Source organism: Oncorhynchus nerka, linkage group LG3 (genome assembly GCF_034236695.1).
Source record: "Oncorhynchus nerka isolate Pitt River linkage group LG3, Oner_Uvic_2.0, whole genome shotgun sequence".
Taxonomy (NCBI): Eukaryota; Metazoa; Chordata; class Actinopteri; order Salmoniformes; family Salmonidae; genus Oncorhynchus; species Oncorhynchus nerka.
The window spans coordinates 57,536,386-57,558,542 of record NC_088398.1 but is presented as its reverse complement, the minus strand read 5'-3'; the positions used below and the strand labels follow the sequence as shown (position 1 = coordinate 57,558,542).

Below are 22,157 nucleotides of genomic sequence, written 5' to 3'. Positions count from 1 at the left end.
TCTTTTGTATTGATTCTTGTTTGACAACACATTTGCTGTTTTGCAATCCAAAACTTATTTCAGAGCCCCCTACCTTTGTTAAGAAAATGGAACCAAAACTAATGTGGAAGCAGGGCATAGCTGCTCGGATGCAGGGCACAGTCAAAGGATCAGCTGAACTCAAAGCTTCCTGGTTTTTGAATGACAAGGAGCTCAGTGATGGAGATAAATATAAAATCACTTTCAAGGCTGGTCTTGCAACTTTGGAAATAATCGATGTAAACGTGTTAGACAGCGGAAACTACACTTGTGAGGTGTCAAACAAAGCTGGTAGTGAGAGCTGCAGCACTGAGTTATCTGTAAAAGGTTTGTCACCATTCTTTACTTACAATTATTTAAAAAATTGAACAGGTAGTTGTATAATTTAATATGATCTCTACTCTTAGAGCCCCCTTCCCTTCGAAAAGAATTGCAAATGGTTGAGGCAGTGAAGGGAACTCCTGCCGTACTCGAATGTGAAATTAAAGGAACAGCTCCATTTGAAATCACCTGGTTGAAGAATAAGAAACCAGTCGTCACCACAGATAAAAAGTACAAGATCGTCTCTCAGGAGTCCATTGCTCGTTTGGAGTTCTGCTCATTTGAAAGTGCAGACATTGGGGATTATCAGTGCTGCATAGCTAATGATGTTGGTAAAATCACCACTAAGGCACTGGCCAAACTAAAAGGTTAGTATTGTTGATAAATTAAAATAACTCAAATTGATTTATCTAAATACCGTATGTTTTCTAAAGAACATGGTTCATTGATTTTATAATGTTTTGTATAGAACCACCAACATTTGCAAAGAAGATTGAAACCATTACAGCAACATTGGGAGATTCTGTGAAACTGCAGGGCACATTGAAAGGCTCACCCCCCATTTCCGTCAAATGGATAAAGGACACTGAAATGTTGAGAGATGATGATCCAAATATCAAAATGACATTTGAGAACAACATTGCTATTTTGTCAATAACAACTGTTGCCATTAACCATGGTGGCAAGTACACTTGCCAAGCAGAGAATGAGGCCGGTCAAAACAAATGTGAAGCCACTCTAACAGTTCAAGGTTAGAGTTGAACATTTAAATTAAACATTTACACATGTTTATGTATTTTTTACATATAAACACATTATACTCTTGTGACACCTCAATCTAATTAATTTTTACTTTAATATAGAACCTGCTAGAATCTTAGAGAAAGCAGAATCCATCAATGTGACTTCAGGGGAATCTGCAACCTTGGAATGCAAAATCGCTGGAAGCCCAGAACTTAAAGTGAAATGGTTCCAGGATGGAAAGGAGATGAAAGGGAGTCGAAAATATAAAATAACTCTGAAAGATAATATTGCTATCTTAAAGATTCTTGCGTCTGAAAAAATAGACTCTTCCGAATACACAATGGAAGTGTCCAACCGTGTTGGAAAGGACCGGTGCTCATGCTCTATTACTGTGCTGGGTTAGCTTTTCTTCTTCTCTACTTTTAAAAGTTTGTTTTCATGACATATATTTGAACTTGCAATGTACAGTATGACTTAACTTTTTCTTTCCAAAACAGATCGTATCATACCACCCTCTTTTACAAGGTCTCTGAAAAGACTTGATGGAATTATGGGTAACGATATTTCAATGGATTGCAAAGTATCTGGATCCCAGCCTATGACTCTGTCTTGGTTCAAAGACGATAAAGAAATTACGTTCGGAGATAGATATTTACCTGAAATCAAAGACAACTCAGCTGCACTGAAAATTACTCAATTGGAAAAGGTTGATGCTGGAGTGTACACATGCCGGGCAACAAATCCGTCTGGATCTGAAGAAAGCAGTGGAACCTTATATGTCAAAGGTTTATAAAGTTTAAGTAATTCTTTAGCCCTATGTTTTTACTTCTAATTGAAGTAGGCCTATGGCGTTTTCTTGGGGTAATATGATGATGAAAAATACATATTTTGTCCTTTTAATTAATTTTAGAACCTCCAGTCTTCACATTGAAACCTGACAACCAAGATGTCATACCAGGATCTACTGTTGTCTTGAAGTGTGCTTTCACTGGAACAGCTCCTCTTATGATCAAGTGGTTCAGAGACGACAAGGAGATATCAAGTGGAGGCACATTTTTTATCAAGAAGGAGACCTCCTTAAGTTTTTTGGAACTTCACTCAGTAAAACCCAGTGACTCAGCTAACTACACATGCCAAGTGGCCAATGACGCTGGAAAGATGGCGTGCACTGCTGTCTTGTTTGTGAAAGGTGACCTTCTTACATATACCCTGCTCAATGTGCATTTGTTGTTCTTCTGTTCTTGCATCAATGTTTGTTTCCTTGACTGATAATCAATGTCAAACTCTTTTTTAGAACCTCCAATGTTTGTGGTGAAGCTTGAGTCTACGAAACTAGCAGTGGAAGGAAGTGCTGTAAAGCTGGAGTGTAAAGCAACCGGCAGCCCTGAGATCAGTTTTAAGTGGTTCAAGGATGAGATTGAGATAACACAAAAGGAGAAATACAAAATGGCTGTCACCAATTCAGTTGCCTCATTGGAGTTTGTCAACTGCTCTGTTGATGATAGTGGAAATTATGTTTGTGCAGCATCAAGTGATGCTGGTAGTGACCACAGCGGCAGCACAGTTACAGTTAAAGGTGTGTTGAGTATTCCGCTTACTCAGTTTTTTTTCTCGATTAATCCATTTAGATTTTTGTTGATTGTATTCTGACTTGATTGCCATCTTCTTTTAGAACCTCCAATATTTACAAGGACCTTTGAATCCAAAGAAGTTATCAAAGGATCTGATATTATGCTGGAAGGAAAGCTTGCAGGCTCTGCTCCATTCAACGTATCATTTTACAAAAACACAAAGGCGATCAGAAATGATAAAAGACATAAGATAGTCGTAAAGGATGACATAGTTACCCTCCAGATCCTGGCAATTGAAGCCGGAGATGCTGGAAAATATCAGTGTACAGTAGAAAATGAAGTTGGGAAGTCATCTTGTGATTGTGAGATGACACTGAAAGGTTGGTGTGAAAACCTTCATTTTAAATATATGTATCTGTTCATTTCTGTAGACTTTCAGTTGAAAGGTTGTATGCTCTTCCACCTTTAGAACCGCCATCATTTGTGAAAAAGATAGAGAATGTGAATTCCCTAGTTGGCAGTGAGATTTCTATGCAGTGTACTCTGAAAGGATCACTACCTATGACTGTGTCATGGCTGAAGGATGACCACGAGGTCAAAGATGGTGAGCATGCACAGATGTCCGTTGAAGACAGGACCGCACTGCTGCGTATTTCAAATATTCAAACCAAACATGCTGGGAAATATACTTGTCAGGCCAAAAATGAAGCTGGCAATCAGAAATGCTCTGCGTTATTGGTAGTCAAAGGTTGGTTGATGTTTATCAAGACATTTTTGAAATTGCTACTTGTGTTTGGATTTTATATTCTGATGTTAAAAATTCATTGTTGAATGTTATGTTTGTCACAGAACCAGCAAATATCACTGAACAGGCTAAATCTGTCAGTGTTACAATGGGGGATCCCGCTACACTTCAGTGCCGGTTCTCAGGAACCAGGGTGCTCAAAGTCAAATGGCTGAAGGATGGAAGAGAGCTGACATCAGGTCATAGATACAAAGTACAGAGCACAGATAAGAGCTCTGTACTAAACATTCTCCGTACTGAAAAAAGCGACAGTGGAGATTACAACTTTGAGGTTTCCAATGACGTTGGAAGCAGTACCTGTGAAGCTACAGTTTCTGTTCTAGGTCAGCTCATTTATACATATTTTTATAATTTTTGTAGCTTTTTTTTTTTTACAGGTATTCCTGTTTTGACAGCATTCTCATTACTTTCTTTTTTTTTAATCTATGCTAGATCAAATCATAAAACCATCTTTCACAAGGAAACTGAAGAAAACAGAGAGTATCAAAGGATCATTTGCCCACTTGGAGTGCCTTTTGTCTGGCTCTCTGCCCATATCTGTACTCTGGTACAAAGATGAGAAAGAGATCAAGACGGATGATAAGCACAAATGCACATTCTTTGAAAACACAGCTTTTCTGGAAATAAGTCGTCTTGACAGTGCAGACAGTGGTAGTTATACCTGCATTGCTACTAATAAGGCAGGCAATGACCAGTGTTCTGGAGCCTTAATTGTAAAAGGTTTGGATAACCATTTTTTTGTCTTCAATATTTCTGTATCTTTGGCTCTCTGGCTTCAGAAATGTTTAGACTTTTAACTTGAAACATGCATTCCCCATTTTCTCAACAGAACCACCATTGGTTTTAGAAAGGCCTGAATCAATGGATGTTTTGCCTGGATCAAAGGTTCAATTTAATGTCCTTTTGTCTGGCACGCCACCTTTGACCATTAAATGGTTTAAAGACAAGAAGGAGATCTCATCCGGCTCTGATTGCTCTGTGACTAAAGACAACACCTCTACATCGTTGGAGCTGTTCTTTGCCAAAGCATTAGACTCTGGAGACTATATCTGCGAAATTAATAATGACGTGGGCTCTGATGCTTGCCAAGCAATGCTCTTTGTCAAAGGTTCTTATTGTCTGTTATTCTTTACCTTCTTGACGTTTGTTTTTGAGTTGGACCTCTACTATACTTATTATGTTTACTTTATTTTATATAGAGCCTCCAAAGTTCACACGAAAACCTGACGGTGTGTCAGTGGTGAAACCTGGGCAAAGTAAAACATTTGAATGCCAGGTGACTGGAACTCCAGAGATTGATATATACTGGTTCAGAGATGGGAACGAGATAAGTCCTAGTGACAAATACAAGATGTTCTTTGATAACAACATAGTAACCCTAGATATTTGTGGTGCTGATACTAAGGACAGTGGAATATACTATTGTGAAGCCCGTAATGAAGCCGGCAGTGAAAGCTGCAATATGGAATTGAAAGTGAAAGGTTGGTTTAGTCTTTTTAGGAATAATTTTATATTTTCAAACTTTTATACCATTCAGACTTCATTGAGTTAATTGTCTGTTTTCTCTACCTCAGAGCCACCATCCTTTGTTAAACAGTTATCAGCTGCGGATATTGTGAAGGGCTCCAATGCCTCTTTAGAGTGCCAAGTCATTGGCACAGGTCCGTTTGAGGTCATGTGGCATAAGGATTTAAAGGAAATTAAATCCAGCACAAAGCACAGTTTCTCACAAGTACAGGACATTCTGAATCTTGAGATACAGAAATGTGATGGTGTAGATGTTGGTGAATACCAGTGTACCGTCTCAAATGAGGTTGGAAGTTGTTCTTGTAGAACTACGCTTCGTATAAAAGGTTAGTTACTTCAAACATATACTCTTGTGATAGATTACGTAACTTCCATGATGACAACACATTCTTACTTTAAATAACTAATAATTGTTCCTTGGTTTGATGTTAGATCGACCATCATTTGTGAAGAAAATTGAAAATGTAGCCACTGTTTTGGGCAAATCGGCTGAATTTCAGTGTGTTGTCACTGGGTCACCATCTCTGTCTGTGCAATGGCAAAGAGATGAGAACTGGATCTTGGAAGATCCTAAAATTGAACGGACATTTGAGAATAATGTCGCAACTCTAAGGATTCCGGTCTGTGAGGCCCATCACAGTGGGAAATATACCTGCCAGGTGGCAAATGATGCTGGACAGGACAAGTGCTTTGCAACCCTCATGGTGCAAGGTTTGTCTTTTCTTTTAGTATGCTAGCTAGATATTTGTTTTAATTTTGGTCAGGTCTGTCTTTGAAATGTATGGATTTTAACAGAAAATTGATATTTCTATGCATTTTAGAACCACCTCAGATTACAGAGAAACCAGAAGTGATGAAAGTAACTATTGGGGATCCAGTCAGTTTAGAGTGCAAAGTGGCAGGCAGTCCGGAGCTCAAAGTGAAGTGGACCAAAGATGGCAAAGAGCTCAAGTCAAGTCCACAGCACAAACTTAGCTTCGAGAACAACCTTAGTAGCCTTAAAATTCAGACTACACAAAAGGAGGATGCAGGCAACTATCAATTTGAGGTCTCAAACCACATTGATACCTGCAGTTGCAAAGTCAAGTTGATTGTACTAGGTCAGTGCAAAATCTTGTATTGAAACAAATTAGTGTGGTAGTATACTGGTTATTACATGATATGTAATGCATATGGTTTTGACTGTTTTGTTGTTGCTCTTGTGAAAACAGAACAAACTATTCCCCCAAGCTTCACCAAACCAATGAGTGAAATACAGGAAATATTGGGAACATTTGTTCAAATTGGCTGCAAAATATCTGGATCCCTTCCCATTACTGTGGAATGGCAAAAAGATGGAAACAACATTTCCGTTGGTGGAAAATATAAACTTGTTCGTCAAGACAATTCTGTGTCTTTGGAAATCGAACAGTTAGAGAGAGTTGACGCCGGCACTTACTCTTGCAAACTAACAAATACAGCAGGAAGCGTTGAATGTAGTGGGGCACTAAGGGTGAAAGGTCAGAATCTATAACATTTATATCAAATTCATATTTTTCTCTCGTGAAAGGGTCAGGCCAGCTGATTAACTTGGTTGCTATTGTTTCTTTTCAAATGCATCTTTAGAGCCGCCAAGCTTTGTGCTGCTGCCTGAGCCCCAGGCAGCCCTTCCTAACTCCAACGTGCGATTTAAGAGCACGTTTAAAGGAACACCTCCTTTCGCAGTGAAATGGTTCAAGGATGACACTGAATTGATCACTGGACCATCATGTTTTACCGGACTGGAAGGATTATCTTGCTTCTTAGATCTTTACTCAGTTGGAGTTTTGCAGAGTGGAGTTTACTCTTGTCAAGTTAGCAATGATGCCGGCACTGAAAGATGTAGTGCCAATTTAACAGTAAAAGGTTGGAACATGCTCTTATTTAAACTCTTGCCTTGGCTTCCATCTTTCCTCGATTGGCTTCCATCGTTCCGTCTGTCCTCGAATGCTTTTATCTGTGCTCAATTGTTTTGCATTTTCACAGCTCCTCCAGCACCTCCTTTTCACAGTTCCTTCAGCAGTTCACAGCACCTTCACCAACACCTCCATCACATCAACAACTGTTTGTCCACCATGTATCATGCTTCCCATTTCTCTTTTCAAATTCATCTTGGCTTTAATCCTTAACAGATCCATCAAGTCATCAAATCACCTCTTTTTGCAGTTCATTCCAAGCCTCATATTATTTCACTTTGTCAAGTTGCATGTGCTTCAATAACCTAATTTTGCTATATTTTGGCTTTGCAGAACCTCCTGAATTTGTGCTGAAATTGCCAGTCACAAAGTTTGTGAAGAAGTGCGAGCCACTCCGTCTTGAATGCAAAGTTACGGGTGCGCCCTCTCTGCGTATGCAATGGTTCAAAAATGACACTAAGATCACAGAAGGTGACAACTATAGAACTTCATTTGTTGACTCAATGGCAGCACTTGAGCTGCACACCACAAGATTTGAAGACAATGGAGTCTACACTTGTGAAGCAACCAACGAAGCTGGAAGCATAAGCTGCAGCACAACCCTTACAGTCAAAGGTTAGCCAGTGATCAATGACATTGGGTTTTGATATTTTCCATATTACATTATATATTCCATAATAATCTAACATTAGTATAGTGTCTGTTGGTGGTATTACGTCAGTATGAATTTGAGGCTTTGCTGCATGTAACAAAGAGAGCTGCTTCTTAACGATTCTCAATGTTTTGTAGACCCACCATCTTTCCTCAAAGTACCTCAGCCAATTGAAGGAATGAAAGGAAAGGATGCTAGCCTACACTGTGAGATAATTGGCACAGCACCCTTTGAGATTACCTGGTCCAAAGATAAAACACCACTAAAAGAAAGTAGGAAATATAAGATGGTGAATGAGGGTACCTCTGCCACTCTTCATATAATTGGATTGGAAGCCTCAGATGTTGGAGAGTATGAGTGCAAGGCATCAAACAGTGTAGGATATGAAACATGCCGTACTACAATTCAACTCAGAGGTTAGTAGAATTGCATCATCTGTGGGTATTTTTGTTTTTATTTCGATAATTGATGTTCCAGCTTTTAACCATGAACTACTCCCTCATGATGTTTTTTTTCTCCTCACCGTGTTTGTCCTCTCTCAGAACCACCAACGTTTGTGAAGAAATTGTCGAATATGACATGTATATTGGGTGACGAAGTCACCCTGACGGCCAATGTCAAAGGCTCTCAGCCAATGACCGCGTCTTGGGTACAGGATAAGGATCACATTCTCAGAGATGGTGACAACCGGACAATTACCTTTGACAACAACCAGGTCACTCTTAAAGTCTTTAAAGCAGATTTACTGGCAATGGGCAAATACACCTGCCAACTCAGAAATGATGCCGGAGTTGTGGAATGTTTTGCTAACTTGACTGTATTAGGTTTGTACATTTCAATTTTCTCTCTTAATTCAATTTTCTTTCTTAATTCGCTTAGTTTCCCCCCCAGTCATTGCTTTTTAAAATGATTCCGTTTCTGTAAGCACACCTCTTTTCATGTTCTTTATTTTCAGAACCAGCTAAAGTTGTAGAGAGACCAGAGTCTTTCAGTGTGACTGCAGGTGATATTGCAGCTCTAGAAGTCAAAGTGTCGGGGACACCAGAGCTGAAACCAAAATGGTTTAAGGATGGAGTCGAACTCTCCTCTGGACAGAAGTACAAAATCTCATTCTCAAAGATGATCTCCAGCTTAAAAGTTTTGTCTGCAGAAAAAGTTGACACAGGAGAATATACATTTGAGGTCAAAAATGAGGTTGGCAGTGATCTCACCAAATTAAACCTCACTGTACTAGGTTGGTGGCCACTTCCTATACACAGTATAGTATGACATTTGCCTAATTGCCTAGTGTTTTTCCTAATGCACTGGTTACTAACCATGTCCTTCTATAACAGATAAAACTATACCTCCAACATTTACAAGGAAATTGAATGATTATCAACCTATTGTTGGAAAAGCTGGTGAAATGGACTGCAAAGTCTCTGGTTCCGCACCTTTCACCATTACCTGGTACCATGATGGAGAGGAGATCAAAACTGGACCAAACTATGAGATTACATTCAGTGACAACACCTGCATGCTCAAAGTGCCCACTCTTAAGTTGTCAGACTCTGGAGTGTATAAATGCAAAGCTGTAAACAAGGCAGGAACCAATGAGACCAGTGCCTCTTTCATTGTGAAAGGTCAGTAAATAGGAGGTTTGAATCTACAGTACACGTTTGGCCTTCATAATGACTATTGCTTTGTGAAGTGACTGATTTAATGTTAGATGTCGGCAAGCTAAAAGTATGTATTTTTTGTATTTAGAACCTCCTTCTTTCGTGATGCCACCTCAGCCATTGGAAGCAATGCCTGGCACAAATGTTTTGTTCTCAGCAATTGTCAAAGGAAGTGCCCCACTGAAACTGAAGTGGTTCAGAGGCACCAAGGAAATTTTGTCTGGAAAAGGCTATGAAATTGCTCTCCGGGACAGTACAGCTACAATGGAGCTATTCAAAATTGACAAATCCCACGCTGGAGAGTATACATGCCAGATTATTAATGATGCTGGGAAGGAAAGTTGCCCAGTTAACCTGTCTGTGAAAGGTTGGTCAATAATATCATTTTTAAATGTATTATTACAGATTTTATCAACAGAATTAAATCAAAATTACAAAATTAATCAGTATGTGGACTAACAAACTTCTATATGATTTAACTCAGAACCTGCGCGCTTTGTTAAGAAGCTGAAGGACCATTCTGTTGAAAAGGGTAAATCATTGGTACTTGAGTGCACATACTCTGGAACCCCAAAGATATTTGTCACCTGGTATAAGGACGGAAAACAGCTATATTCTTCTTATAAGCACAATGTCACTACCACTGAGACCTCCTGCATCCTGGAGTGTTTAAACACTGATGATAAGGAAGCAAGTGGGGAATACGCTTGTGAAGTTTCCAATGATGCTGGAAAGGATACCTGCAAAGCACAAGTGTCCATCTTAGGTTAGTTTACCTAAGCTGATCTGGTAATGTATTGGGATTGTCCTATACTGTATATATCTGATGTGCATGTTTCTGATTTAACGGTTTATATCTGTCACTTTAGAACCACCTTATTTCATTGAGAATTTGGAGCCAATGGAAGTGACTGCTGGTGATGCAGTTTGTTTGAAATGCCATGTGGGCGGAACCCCTGAAATAAAGGTGGCTTGGTTTAAGGCTGACGGAAAAGTGAGGTCCAGCCCCACTTGCAAAATAGAATATTCCAAAGGAATTGCTTGCTTGAAACTGAGCAAAGCAACCAAGGCTGATATTGGTGAATACACATGCAAAGCAGAAAACAACATAGGAACAGCCTCATCCACTTGCCGCCTCTCTGTCCAAGGTGATGCCCGCCATCTTTTATTTAGGAATGTTCTCTTTTTAATCTGGAGATATTCCGTTTTGACTCTGCATCATTGTTTCTGAAATTAACGATTAGTATTATATTGTTTGTTGAACTATCCTATTTTCAGAGGCAAAAACGCCACCTACCTTCCCCAAGAAAATAACCAGTCTTCAACAGACTGAAGGAATGGAAGTCAAATTTGAGTGCCGCGTGGCAGGCTCCTCGCCCATTGAGGTCTCTTGGTTTAAAGATGGTGAAACTCTGAAATCCACCGACTATACCATGAGTTATGATGATAACACTGCTGCCCTAAAAATAACCAGAGGTGAAATGAGACACTCTGGGGAATACACTTGTGTTGCTACCAACAGCGTTGGGACTGCATCCTGCAGAGCCAAACTCACTCTTCAAGGTCGGTCGGTTTTTCTTCAAAGAAGTAGTTTTTTGCTTGCTGACTGAGAGACAGTGCACGTTCTGTATTAGTACCATGTCATATTGTACAATGTCAATGCTTTCATTTCAAAGTATGCTGTATGTTCCACCTCTTTCCCATCATTGAACTTTTAGAGCCAAGATATCCCCCTGTCTTTGATAAAAAGCTGTCACCCATGGTGGACATTTCAGTGGGTGATAGTGTGGAATTGGAATGCCACATGACTGGATCTTTGCCAATAAAAGTCACTTGGTCAAAGGATCACAAAGATATTCGATCAGGAGGAAATTACAAGATGTCCTGCGTGGATAACACCCCACACCTTACTATATTGAAAGCAGCTAAAGCAGACTCTGGCCGCTACTTTTGCCATGCCACTAATGACATTGGAAAGGACTCTTGTTCCACTGAAATTACTGTCAAAGGTATTTGGCCCACTGGCACCCAATTTTAGTCCTTGAGAGACATTTTAGTTTCTTGAGAGACATTTTTGGTATAGTACTTTGTTTGCTTACGTGACACATTTACATTTACATTTAAGTCATTTAGCAGACGCTCTTATCCAGAGCGACTTACAAATTGGACACCTAACATGACCACTGCAATCTTGTTTCAGAAACCATTCATTCTTTTGTATTTATTTTCAGAGCGCAAAATCCCACCTACCTTCACCAAAAAGCCCACAGAGACCCTTGAGGATACAGAGGGCAAGATGGTGAAAATTGAGGCACGTTTGTCTGGTTCTCAGCCCATGACCATCAATTGGTACAAAGATGACATTGAAAGGCACAGCTCTGATCACTATGACATGTCCTTCAAGAGCAATGTGGCTGTGTTGTGTATCAAGAGCTCTGAAGTCTCAGACTGTGGCAGGTATACCTGCAAAGCCACCAATGAAGCTGGCACTGCCTCTTGCGAAGTGACAGTTACCATAACTGGTAGGTCCATATTAATATTACTATATTAATAATAATATGAATAATATTTTGTTGTGTTTCTCCATAGAAAACGAGATGTACATAACTTTTGTAGTATGTTTTTCCATGACTCTTCCCTATCTTCCCAGAACACAAGAAGCCCCCTACATTTGACCCCACTCTCAAACCTGCCACGCTGACCGAGGGAGAGAACCTGCATCTTAGCTGTCATGTCCATGGATCCCCTCCTATGAAGATTCAGTGGATGAAGGACAGAAAAGACTTGAAAAACACTTCCAGCACTAAAATCATTTTTGCCGATGATGTTGCCTCTTTGGAGGTCATGCGCGTATCAAAGAATGATGCAGGGGACTACCTCTGCAAGGCTACCAATGAAGCTGGTAGTGAATTCTGCAAGGCCAAAGTGACAATCAAAGGTACATCTTCTGAACCATATTTTGCTTCAAGTCATATCCAATAACTTGTGGAATCAGCTGTCATGAATGAATGATTATGGTTTTTATAACAGACTTCTTGAATTATGCTTTATTGCAGAGAAATCCAAAGCAGCACCTAAACCCGCTGAAGAGGAATCAACAGCAGCACCAGTAAAGAAACTGGACAACTTGTTCTTCATCGAGGAGCCCAAGCCTTGCCATGTAGCCGAGAGTAAGTATGATGAAAAGAGATTTAGAAGCATATAATTATTATTCAATTGACAACCCACATTGTTTAAACATTGGACAATCTAACATTTCCATAGTAAATGATGTCTTCAATATGTTGCGTTAATTTACAGAGGGCACTGCAACGTTCATCGCTAAGGTTGGAGGTGATCCCATTCCTAACGTGAAATGGATGAAGGGCAAGTGGAGGCAGATCACTCATGGTGGTCGCATCACTATTGAGCAGAAAGGCCCAGATGCCAAGTTAGAGATCAGAGAAATAACAAAGTCTGACTCCGGACAGTACAGATGTGTTGCAACTAACAAAGCTGGAGAAATAGAATGCAACACCGACATGCATGTTGAGGAAAGGAAAGAGGTTGTCGGAGTTGAGGGAGACTTCAGAGCAAAACTGAAGAAGTAAGTGAATCTCTCTTTGACAATTGTGTCTCTACCTTTCACATTCCACAAGAAACTGTACAAATAATATTTGCCATGCCTTCCTCTTCTATTTTTCTTCCTCCACAGGACTCCATCTAAGCAGAAGAGTCCCCAGGAAGAGAAAGACATTGACATTGTAGAGTTGCTCAGAAATGTGGACCCTAAGGAGTATGAGAAATATGCCCGCATGTATGGAATTACTGACTACCGTGGACTTCTTCAGGCCATTGAGCAGCTGAAGAGGGAGAAAGCAGAAGAAAGTGGAAGACCGGTAAATTCATTTAACATAAAGTTGTATTCAATTGAATTTAATGGCTTAGTCTTTTCTTCAAAACACAACAGTTTAATTGACTTAATATTAGTCATACAATACAGAATGTTGTTGCTTTTTTAAAGAAATAATGGCCACACAATAACTAGTTCTGCTTTGTGTTTTGATGTGATTTAGGAACTGGAGAGAGAGAGAGAATCGGACGAGGATTTGGCTGCTCTTGTGGCTGATTTGCAAAAGAGAATGGAACGTACTGAGGTAGGTTCCTCATTAGCTACCACAATGAAATGTCTGACAATGACAACAGCAGTAATTATCATGTATTATATGCATATTTATTTACATGAATGTCTAAGCACATGTGTCTTCTTTATTTGTTTGCAGCCTGTCACCGTGAACAAGGACATAACAGATCAATCTACAGTCACCAACAAGGTTGCCACCTTTGAGTGTGACATCAAGATCAACTTTCCAGAGATCACCCTGTCCTGGTACAAGGGAACTCAGAAGCTTGACAACAATGAAAAATACGAAATCAACATTGTTGGTGACAGTCACATTCTGAAGATCAAGCAGTGTCAAACCAAAGACCAGGGCAACTACCGTGTTGTATGTGGCCCACATATCTCCAGTGCCAAACTGACTGTTATCGGTGGGTATTTATGGTTCTGCATTTGTTTATACAGTCCTTTATACTGTATCTGTAAATACTGACCGACATGCATATTTGTTCGTTGTGTCTTTACAGAGCCTGAGGTTGAGAAACATCTGGAGGAAGTTGTGTGTAAGGAGGGACAAACATGTACACTGTCTTGCCAGTTTTCTATCCCTAATGTCAAAACACAGTGGTTTAAGAATGGAAAGCTTTTAGAAATGAAGGGCAGATACTCGCATGAGGTGGTCAACAAGATTCAAAGGCTGTCGATTAAAGACCTCCAACCAGAAGACCACGGAAGCTATGCCTGCAGATATGACAACCTTGAATCAACTGCAGATCTATGGGTTGAAGGTGTGTATAGATTAAACCACATAATAATTGGTTGCTGTTGCATCTCCCATCATGTTGTAGAGTGGAGAAGATCACTCCAAACTAACCTCTTTTTTTCTTCATCACTTATTTTGTCACTAATCTTTAAATGTTGTTTTTTTCACTCTTTTTCTCTTTTTTGCACTTTTGATTTGACATACTCTTTTTCTTCCTCGAACTCTCTGATAACATTTGTTCTACTTTCTTACACTTGTTGGTCTTGGAACTTTGCCACAAACCAACATTTCTGTCTTTCTTTCTTTCTTTCTTTCTTGTCTTTTGACTTTTTGTCTCTACTTTCATCTTATTGAATCACCCATCATGATCTGTTGAACACTTCTAACTGCATATCTATTCTCCATTGTCTAATTTGACTTGAATTTGCACAATGAGTTTGAATTATGAGAATACCCAGAAATATTCAAATCGAACTAAATTCATCACCACGTTATCTGTTTTAGCTGAACAAATTCACTTCACCAAACGTATCCAGAACATTGTGGTGGGCGAACGCCAAGCAGCCACCTTCGAATGTGAGGTGTCTTTCGACAATGCCATCGTTACATGGTACAAAGACACTTGGGAACTCAGAGAGTGCCCAAAGTATAACTTCAGAAGCGAAGGCAGAAGACACTTTATGATCATCCGCAATGTAACCAATGAAGATGAAGGTGTGTAGAGTTGCGTCAAACAAGCATTTTATGGATTTCTTTATTCTCGTTACCCAGATGAATACATCAGAATGGATTATTAAATCATCTTCATGACTAATCCTTTAGGCGTTTACTCGGTCATTGTGAGGTTGGAGCCCAGAGGGGAAGCTAAAAGCACAGCTGAGCTTTATCTTTCAGACAAAGGTCGGTATAGTTGTTAGCATTTGTTTTTGTTTTCCAGCTGTCTGTATCTCATAGTGGCCTTAATTCAGTTTTTAATATTTCATCTTCCTTTTTCACAGAAATTGAATTAGCAGGGGTACCCCATGGTAAGTATTTGATTTCTAGCTACACAACCTCTCAAATGTATCACAATTCTTAGTCAACGTATCTTAAATATGTAACTTATTTTATATATACTGTATCTTTGATATTTAAACCAAATTCAACATCTGTTAGATGTCCCTGATTCATCAATACGAATCCCTGATATACCATCTTCAGTTACTCTAAAAGGTAAGAATGGGACATAAGATTGGCATTAATTATATAAATCTAAACTAACCTAATTAATGAGAACTCAACATCTATATGTTTTTTTAAAGAATCTTCTGAATACTATTATGAAGAAGAGATGGAAGTGAGAGAGGTGGAAATGAGAGGTATATGGCCTTGCATTCTTTTATATTAAGCGTCTTTCCATCACCATCAAACCACTAAAATCATAATAAAATAATTCACAAACGTTTGATTATTGTGCAAGATTTACATCATATTAATAGTAACCATCACCATCATCAATTTAACTATCTCCATGTTTTCACAATTATTCACGCTTTTGCATAAACTCAGCAAAAAAAAGAAACGTCCTCTCACTGCCAACTGCGTGTATTTTCAACAAACTTAACATGTGTAAATATTTGTATGAACATAACAAGATTCAACAACTGAGACATAAACCGAACAAGTTCCACAGACATGTGACTAACAGAAATTGAATAATGTGTCGCTAAACAAAGGGGGGATCAAAAGTAACAGTCAGTATCTGGTGTGGCCACCAGCTGCATTAAGTACTGCAGTGCATCTCCTCCTCATGGACTGCACCAGAGTTGCCAGTTCTTGTTGTGAGATGTTACCCCACTCTTCCACCTGCAAGTTCCCAGACATTTCTGGGGGGAATGACCCTGGCCCTAGCCCTCACCCTCTGATCCAATAGGTCCCAGACGTGCTCAATGGGATTGAGATCCGGGCTCTTGGCTGGCCATGGCAGAACACTGACATTCCTGTCTTGCATGAAATCATGCACTAAACGAGCAGTATGGCTGGTGGCATTTTCATGCTGGAGGGTCATGTCAGGAGGAGCCTACAGGAAGGGTACCACATGAAGGAGGAGAATGTCTTCCCTGTAACGCACAGCTTTGAGATTGCCTGAAATGACAACACGCTCAGTCCGATGATGCTGTGACACACCGCCCCAGACCATGACGGACCCTCCACCTCTAAATCGATCCCACTCCAGAGTACAGGCCTTGGTGTAACGCTCATTCTTTCTATGATCAACGCGAATCTGAACATCACCCCTGGTGAGACAAGACTGCAACTCGTCAGTGAAGATAACTTTTTGCCAGTTCAGTCTGGTCCAGCGATGGTGGGTTTGTGCCCATAGGCGACGTTGTTGCCGGTGATGTCTGGTGAGAACCTGCCTTACAACAGGCCTACAAGCCCTCAGTCCAGCCTCTCTCAGCCGATTGCGGACAGTCTGAGCACTGATGGAGGGATTGTGCGTTCCTGGTGTAACTCGGGCAGTTGTTGTTGCCATCCTGTACCTGTCCCGCAGGTGTGATGTTCGGCTGTACCGATCCTGTGCAGGTGTTGTTACACATGGTCTGCCACTGTGAGGACGAGCAGCTGTCCGTCCTGTCTCCCTGTAGCGCTGTCTTAGGCGTCTCACAGTACAGACATTGCAATTTATTGCCCTGGCCTCATCTGCAGTCCTCATGCCTCATTGCAGCATGCATCTTTCTTTTGGTGTTTTTCAGAGTCAGTAGAAAGGCCTCTTTAGTGTCCTAGGTTTGCATAACTGTGACCTTAATTGCCTACTGTGTGTAAGCTGTTAGTGTCTTAACAACCGTTCCACAGGTGCATGTTCATTAATTGTTTATGATTCATTGAACAAGCATGGGAAACTGTGTTGAAACTAATTACAATGAAGATCTGGGTTATTTGGATTTCTACAAATTATCTTTGAAAGACAGGGTCCTTTCTTTTTTTGCTGAGTTTATTACCCAGGAAATGTAAAACTTGTAGTGTATTTGAGGTTTAAAAAGGCTTCTGAAATTTGTAATTTCCACTTTGTAATTTCACAATTGATTTTTCCTTACAAAAATGTGTCAACCCCAACAAAATTGGCCATGAATTATAATCCACATAATAATTCACATTTCCTGTTGCTGCACAATTATTTTCTGCCTGTAGCAAACTGGCAAATTAAGATCCTACATCTGTACGTGTTTGTACAACTTAGTAACATGACCTAACATTTCAGTCAATAATAACCAAGATCAATTTAACCAATTTCATTTGAACATGTTTAGACAAGTTGGTACACCTAAAAAGATTATTCAGTATTGTAACACGACCTAACCAATATTCCAGCATTTCCCACTGCTCATCTAAGCCATTTTTTTCATTGTTACTCTTTATTAGAGTATGAAAGCTGGACAGAAGAGACAGTAGTACAGAAAATCTCTACAACCACAGGTATCCCTTAGAATAGATGTTACCATTGCTGTTTATGTCTGTTAGCAGCTAACTCAAGTGACCAAACGGTTCATCTTTAACGTTCCACCTTGAGCCACATTGGTATTAACATGTGTGGTGCTTAAAATCATCCTTGTCTGTCTGTATGTTTGAGTCACTCTTTTAAAAAATCTTGAAACAGAATGTATGGGCTACTCTTTGTATGTGTGATCGTACCATAGTGTGCTAGCGTGTGTTTGTGTGTGCGGAACACGGTCACAAATCCCACGTCTTTCTCTCTCCTTTGTTGTCCCACAGGAGTTATTTCATTTCTGTGTCTATATTTGTGTGTTATAACCGTAAACCTCTATCCTTAGCTAATGTGCCTTGTTGAACAATTATACTAATATATTCTCATTGTCTTATCAGCCCCGAGAGTACCTGTTGAGGAGGAGTCCGTCCAGAGTAAGAAGGTTGGAATGAGGGAGGAAATGCCACAAAAAGGTATTAAAAGAACAACATTTGTCTGTCTTGGCTTACAGCAATGTTATGGCAAAGTTGGCAAACATGTTCATAGTCTTGTTCATGTGTCAGTTGGTAAACTCTTTAACAGCTTCTTTTTTATGTGATGTACATAGTCGGCAATGTTTTGGCAAAATAAGTTCATGATCTTTGTTCATGTGTCATTTATGAAACTCTGTTTCTTTTAACCGTGTCAAAGGTTTTCCCTGCCATGTCATGCTCAGTTTCTTTCCATGTCTTGCTTAGTTTAACTTGGTTTGTACTTTCAGTATTTATGATATTTGATTCTTTGCTCTTAAGTTGATCACGCATAGTGGCTTATCTGTTTGTCTGTATTGTCTTCCATAATATATGTGCTTCTTTGGCAAGTACCTTACATGCGAATGCATGGATGTCCACAGTAGATACTGCTTTGCTACATTGGCTAACACAATGAGTGTCTTTAAAGTTTCTGAAGTGCACAAGAAACCCGAGGAGAAGGCTAAACCAGCTGAGGCAGCAGTACCACATAAAGGTATCTAAATATCTGCATTTCTAAAGGATCTTTTGTGTTGATCTGGTTGATGTGTGTACATGTTGATAACTTACCCAAGTATGTCTCTCTTGTTGAAAAGAAACTCAATTTGAAAAGAAGGGCTTTTACTATAAATATTCTACTTTTGCATGACTGTTTGTCTGTGTAAAGTAACCAATGTCCACTACTGTAAATTACATTATAAGATGAATTATATTTGTCCCTACACATTAACTCAGTGATAACTTGTACTTACTGTGATGATATTTCCAAGTACCTGAAGCCAAAAAGCCAGTGGAGGAGAAGATAACTGCAGAGGTTGTCCCAGAGAAACTTCCCACTCCAAAAGGTATAGTCTTAAATCAGAAATGATGTGCTTGTCTAACGATCTTGTCATGTTTGTCATGTATTCTTAATGTTCTTTTAACTAAATCTGTGAATTTGTTTGTTTTAGTTGATTGTTTTTGTGGTTGTTGTACGTGAACCTTGTTTTCTTCAACTTAATGTCCGTAATTATTTTGTATTTATTTGCATGACTTCTATAACCAATATTGTGCTCTTTTTATTTTGGTGTATGTAATTGCTCACTTGCAATATCTTAGAAGAACATGGAGAAGCAAAGGCACCTTTCCATAAGCCAGCTGAGAAACCTGAACAGGTTCCATTAAAGAAAGGTATATTGCATTTTTCCATGTGCTTCAGAAATGCTCCTACTGCTGCTGTTGTAGATCTTATGATGTTGCGTCTCTGTCCTGAATATTTTCAGTCTGTCTCTTAACTTCTTGCGTCGAGCCATCCCGGATCCGGTATCGTGACTACAGCCTCAAGCTCATTACCATAACACAACGTTAACTATTCATGAAAATCGCAAATGAAATTAAATTAATCTATTTGCTCTCAAGCTTAGCCTTTTGTTAACAACACTGTCATCTCAGATTTTCAAAATATGCTTTTGAACCATAGCTAAACAAGCATTTTTGTAAGAGTATTGATAGCCTAGCATTCAGCATGCAACATTTTCCACAAAAAAAACATAAAAGCATTCAAATAAAATCATTTACCTTTGAAGAACTTCAGATGTTTTCAATGAGGAGACTCTGTTAGATAGCAAATGTTACGTTTTTACAAAAAATATTATTTGTGTCGACTAATCGCTCCGTTTTGTTCATCGCGTTTGGGTAAGGAAAAAATAATAATAATAAGTCATTAAAACGCTAACTTTTTTCCAAATTAACTCCATAATATCGACAGAAACATGGCAAACGATGTTTAGAATCAATCCTCAAGGTGTTTTTCACATATCTATCGACGATAAAATCCATCGCGGCAGTTTACTTTCAATTCTGAAGAAATGGAACGCGCATGGACTTACTGATTATGCACACAGGACACCGGGCGGGACACCAGGTAAATGTAGTCTCTTATGGTCAATCTTCCAATGATATGCCTACAAACACGTCACAATGCTGCAGACACCTCGGGGAATATACAGAAAGCGCAGGCTCATTCCTGGCGCATTCACAGCCATATAAGGAGACATTGGAACACAGCACCTTCAGAATCCGGGGCATTTCCTGTATGAAACATCATCTTGGTTTCGCCTGTTTCATTAGTTCTGGGGCACGCACAGATAATATCTTTGCAGTTTTGGAGACGTCAGAGTTGTGTCTTTCCAAGGCTGTCAATTCCATGCATAGTCGAGCATCTTTTCGTGACAAAATATTGCGCTTAAAACGGGCACGTCTTTTTATCCAATAATGACACAGCGCCCCTATAGGTTCAAGAGGTTAATACCATATCTTCTTGTTATCACGTTTTAAGGTATGACCCGGGTGCAGACAGTGTTGAAGAAAGTTTATTATTTAAACAGGGGCAGGCAAACGACAGGTCAAGGCAGGCAGGGGTCATTAATCCAGAGAGGGTGTAAGGCACCGGAACAACAGGCGGGCTCAGGGTCAGGTCAGGCAGTTGTCATTAATCCAGAGAGTGTGTAAGGCACCGGAACAACAGGCTCAGGGTCAGGTCATGCAGGGGTCATTAATCCAGAGAGGGTGTAAGGCACCGGAACAACAGGCTCAGGGTCAGGTCAGGCAGTGGTCGGTAATCCAGAGTAGTGGGGCAAAGGTACAGGACGACAGGCAGGGTCAGGACAGGCAGAACGGTCTGAACCGGGAAACTAGAAAACAGGAGCAAGGAACAGGCGGGAGCAGGGAAACAAAACACTGGTAGGTTCTCCGAACAAAACAAACTGGCACCAGACAAACTGAGAACACAGGTATAAATAAGATGGGTGACACCTGTAGAGGGGTGGAGACAAGCACAAAGACAGGGGAAACAGATCAGGGCGTGACACTTGTCAGTCTCTTGTCTGTCTATTTCACAGTTTCTAAATCATCTATGTAGCACGTTCTAACACTGCATGTTATTATCCCAAAGGATTCCGTGTGAATAAGCCTGTGTGACTAAGTTTATTCACTTCTGTCACTTTGTGCATTGAGTTTAGTGGAGTTGTCTCAATCATACTCTTGTCCCATGCTTTTATGGCTTAACACTCTTGTACTCGGTTTTTCTTGATAGCCCATAGTTTCTAATGTTGATGTCTGTATTACTTGAAGATGTCCCTCAAGCTGCACCCCATGTTGCGGAGCCAAAAGCTGAGCCAAAACCTGAGCCTAAAGTTTCACCTGTGGCTAAGGTTGAACCTGAACCGAAGGGTGCACCTGTAAAGAAACCAGAGAGTCCACTATCCAAAGGTATTTCCTGTCATGTCTTGTTTTGTGGAGTATTTATTCCCCTCTCTAATGTCACCTTTCCTTTCTGTAATTGTCTGTATATTATATATTATTATGTTTATATAGCATCTAACATAGAAGTTCATTTTTATTTTGTGTCATATCTGTATGTAGTGTAATTATTACCTTGGTATGTGAACTCTAAATCAAAGTGCATGTTACTTTAAGTTCCTGAGAAAGCTAAGAAACCAGAGGCTTCAAAACCAGAACCAGGAACGCCAGCGGCAGTTAAAAAGCCAGAGACTGCACCTACTCCTTCTCATAAGGAGCCAGAGCCTACTCCTGCTGCAAAGAAGGTCCCATCACCACAAGGTATCAGTTTCTCTCAAAAGAGAGGCAGCTTTCTGAGTCTTTTAACAACTTGTATGCTCTTTATACTCTTCTGTTTGTCAGTCCATCTTTGTCTGTCTGTGGCATTACAAAGTTTAAGACTATGTAATGTCACGTATTTTGAATCCGTATTTGTTGTTTTCTTTGTCAATTTTACGTCTGTTTGTTGTGCTTTCATCACAGCACATTGTATATTACTGATAATTTGCATATTCTTTGAAGTGCCAGAAGCACAAAAAAGACAGGAGGTAACTCCGCAGAGACCAGCTACCATCCCTCAAAAAGTGGCCAGAGAGGACATAGAGCCTCATGTGCAACCTGTGCCAGAACAAGGTATACACAATATAGGTTGACAATGCTTCTCCCGTTAATGTTCAATGGCTTTCTTCTAACCAACCCCGGCTTTGAACATCTATGTCTTGTCTATGTTCACATTTGGTATCGTCTAGCTTCTACGTCACAGAGTTTGTCT

At 39.9% G+C, this 22,157-nt stretch overlaps 1 protein-coding gene across 1 annotated transcript in view; it reads left to right on the top strand.

The window, feature by feature from the left end:
• LOC115116424 (titin-like) overlaps positions 1-22,157 on the top strand; it is a 131,097-nt gene that overhangs the window by 44,720 nt on the left and 64,220 nt on the right. Inside the window, 48 exon segments of the mRNA XM_065005707.1 lie at positions 64-345; positions 426-707; positions 809-1,090; positions 1,203-1,481; positions 1,581-1,868; positions 1,994-2,272; positions 2,378-2,659; positions 2,756-3,034; positions 3,124-3,402; positions 3,504-3,782; positions 4,289-4,567; positions 4,659-4,940; positions 5,034-5,312; positions 5,419-5,697; positions 5,808-6,086; positions 6,198-6,485; positions 6,592-6,870; positions 7,254-7,535; positions 7,710-7,988; positions 8,115-8,396; positions 8,528-8,806; positions 8,907-9,194; positions 9,319-9,597; positions 9,715-9,996; positions 10,100-10,378; positions 10,509-10,793; positions 10,949-11,239; positions 11,462-11,752; positions 11,881-12,198; positions 12,299-12,400; positions 12,531-12,816; positions 12,925-13,108; positions 13,286-13,366; positions 13,493-13,760; positions 13,857-14,117; positions 14,597-14,806; positions 14,915-14,992; positions 15,091-15,117; positions 15,248-15,304; positions 15,394-15,450; positions 17,495-17,548; positions 17,957-18,031; positions 18,498-18,563; positions 18,838-18,912; positions 19,166-19,237; positions 21,179-21,316; positions 21,524-21,667; positions 21,908-22,018. Coding sequence (XP_064861779.1) covers positions 64-345; positions 426-707; positions 809-1,090; positions 1,203-1,481; positions 1,581-1,868; positions 1,994-2,272; positions 2,378-2,659; positions 2,756-3,034; positions 3,124-3,402; positions 3,504-3,782; positions 4,289-4,567; positions 4,659-4,940; positions 5,034-5,312; positions 5,419-5,697; positions 5,808-6,086; positions 6,198-6,485; positions 6,592-6,870; positions 7,254-7,535; positions 7,710-7,988; positions 8,115-8,396; positions 8,528-8,806; positions 8,907-9,194; positions 9,319-9,597; positions 9,715-9,996; positions 10,100-10,378; positions 10,509-10,793; positions 10,949-11,239; positions 11,462-11,752; positions 11,881-12,198; positions 12,299-12,400; positions 12,531-12,816; positions 12,925-13,108; positions 13,286-13,366; positions 13,493-13,760; positions 13,857-14,117; positions 14,597-14,806; positions 14,915-14,992; positions 15,091-15,117; positions 15,248-15,304; positions 15,394-15,450; positions 17,495-17,548; positions 17,957-18,031; positions 18,498-18,563; positions 18,838-18,912; positions 19,166-19,237; positions 21,179-21,316; positions 21,524-21,667; positions 21,908-22,018 — 10,557 coding nt within the window.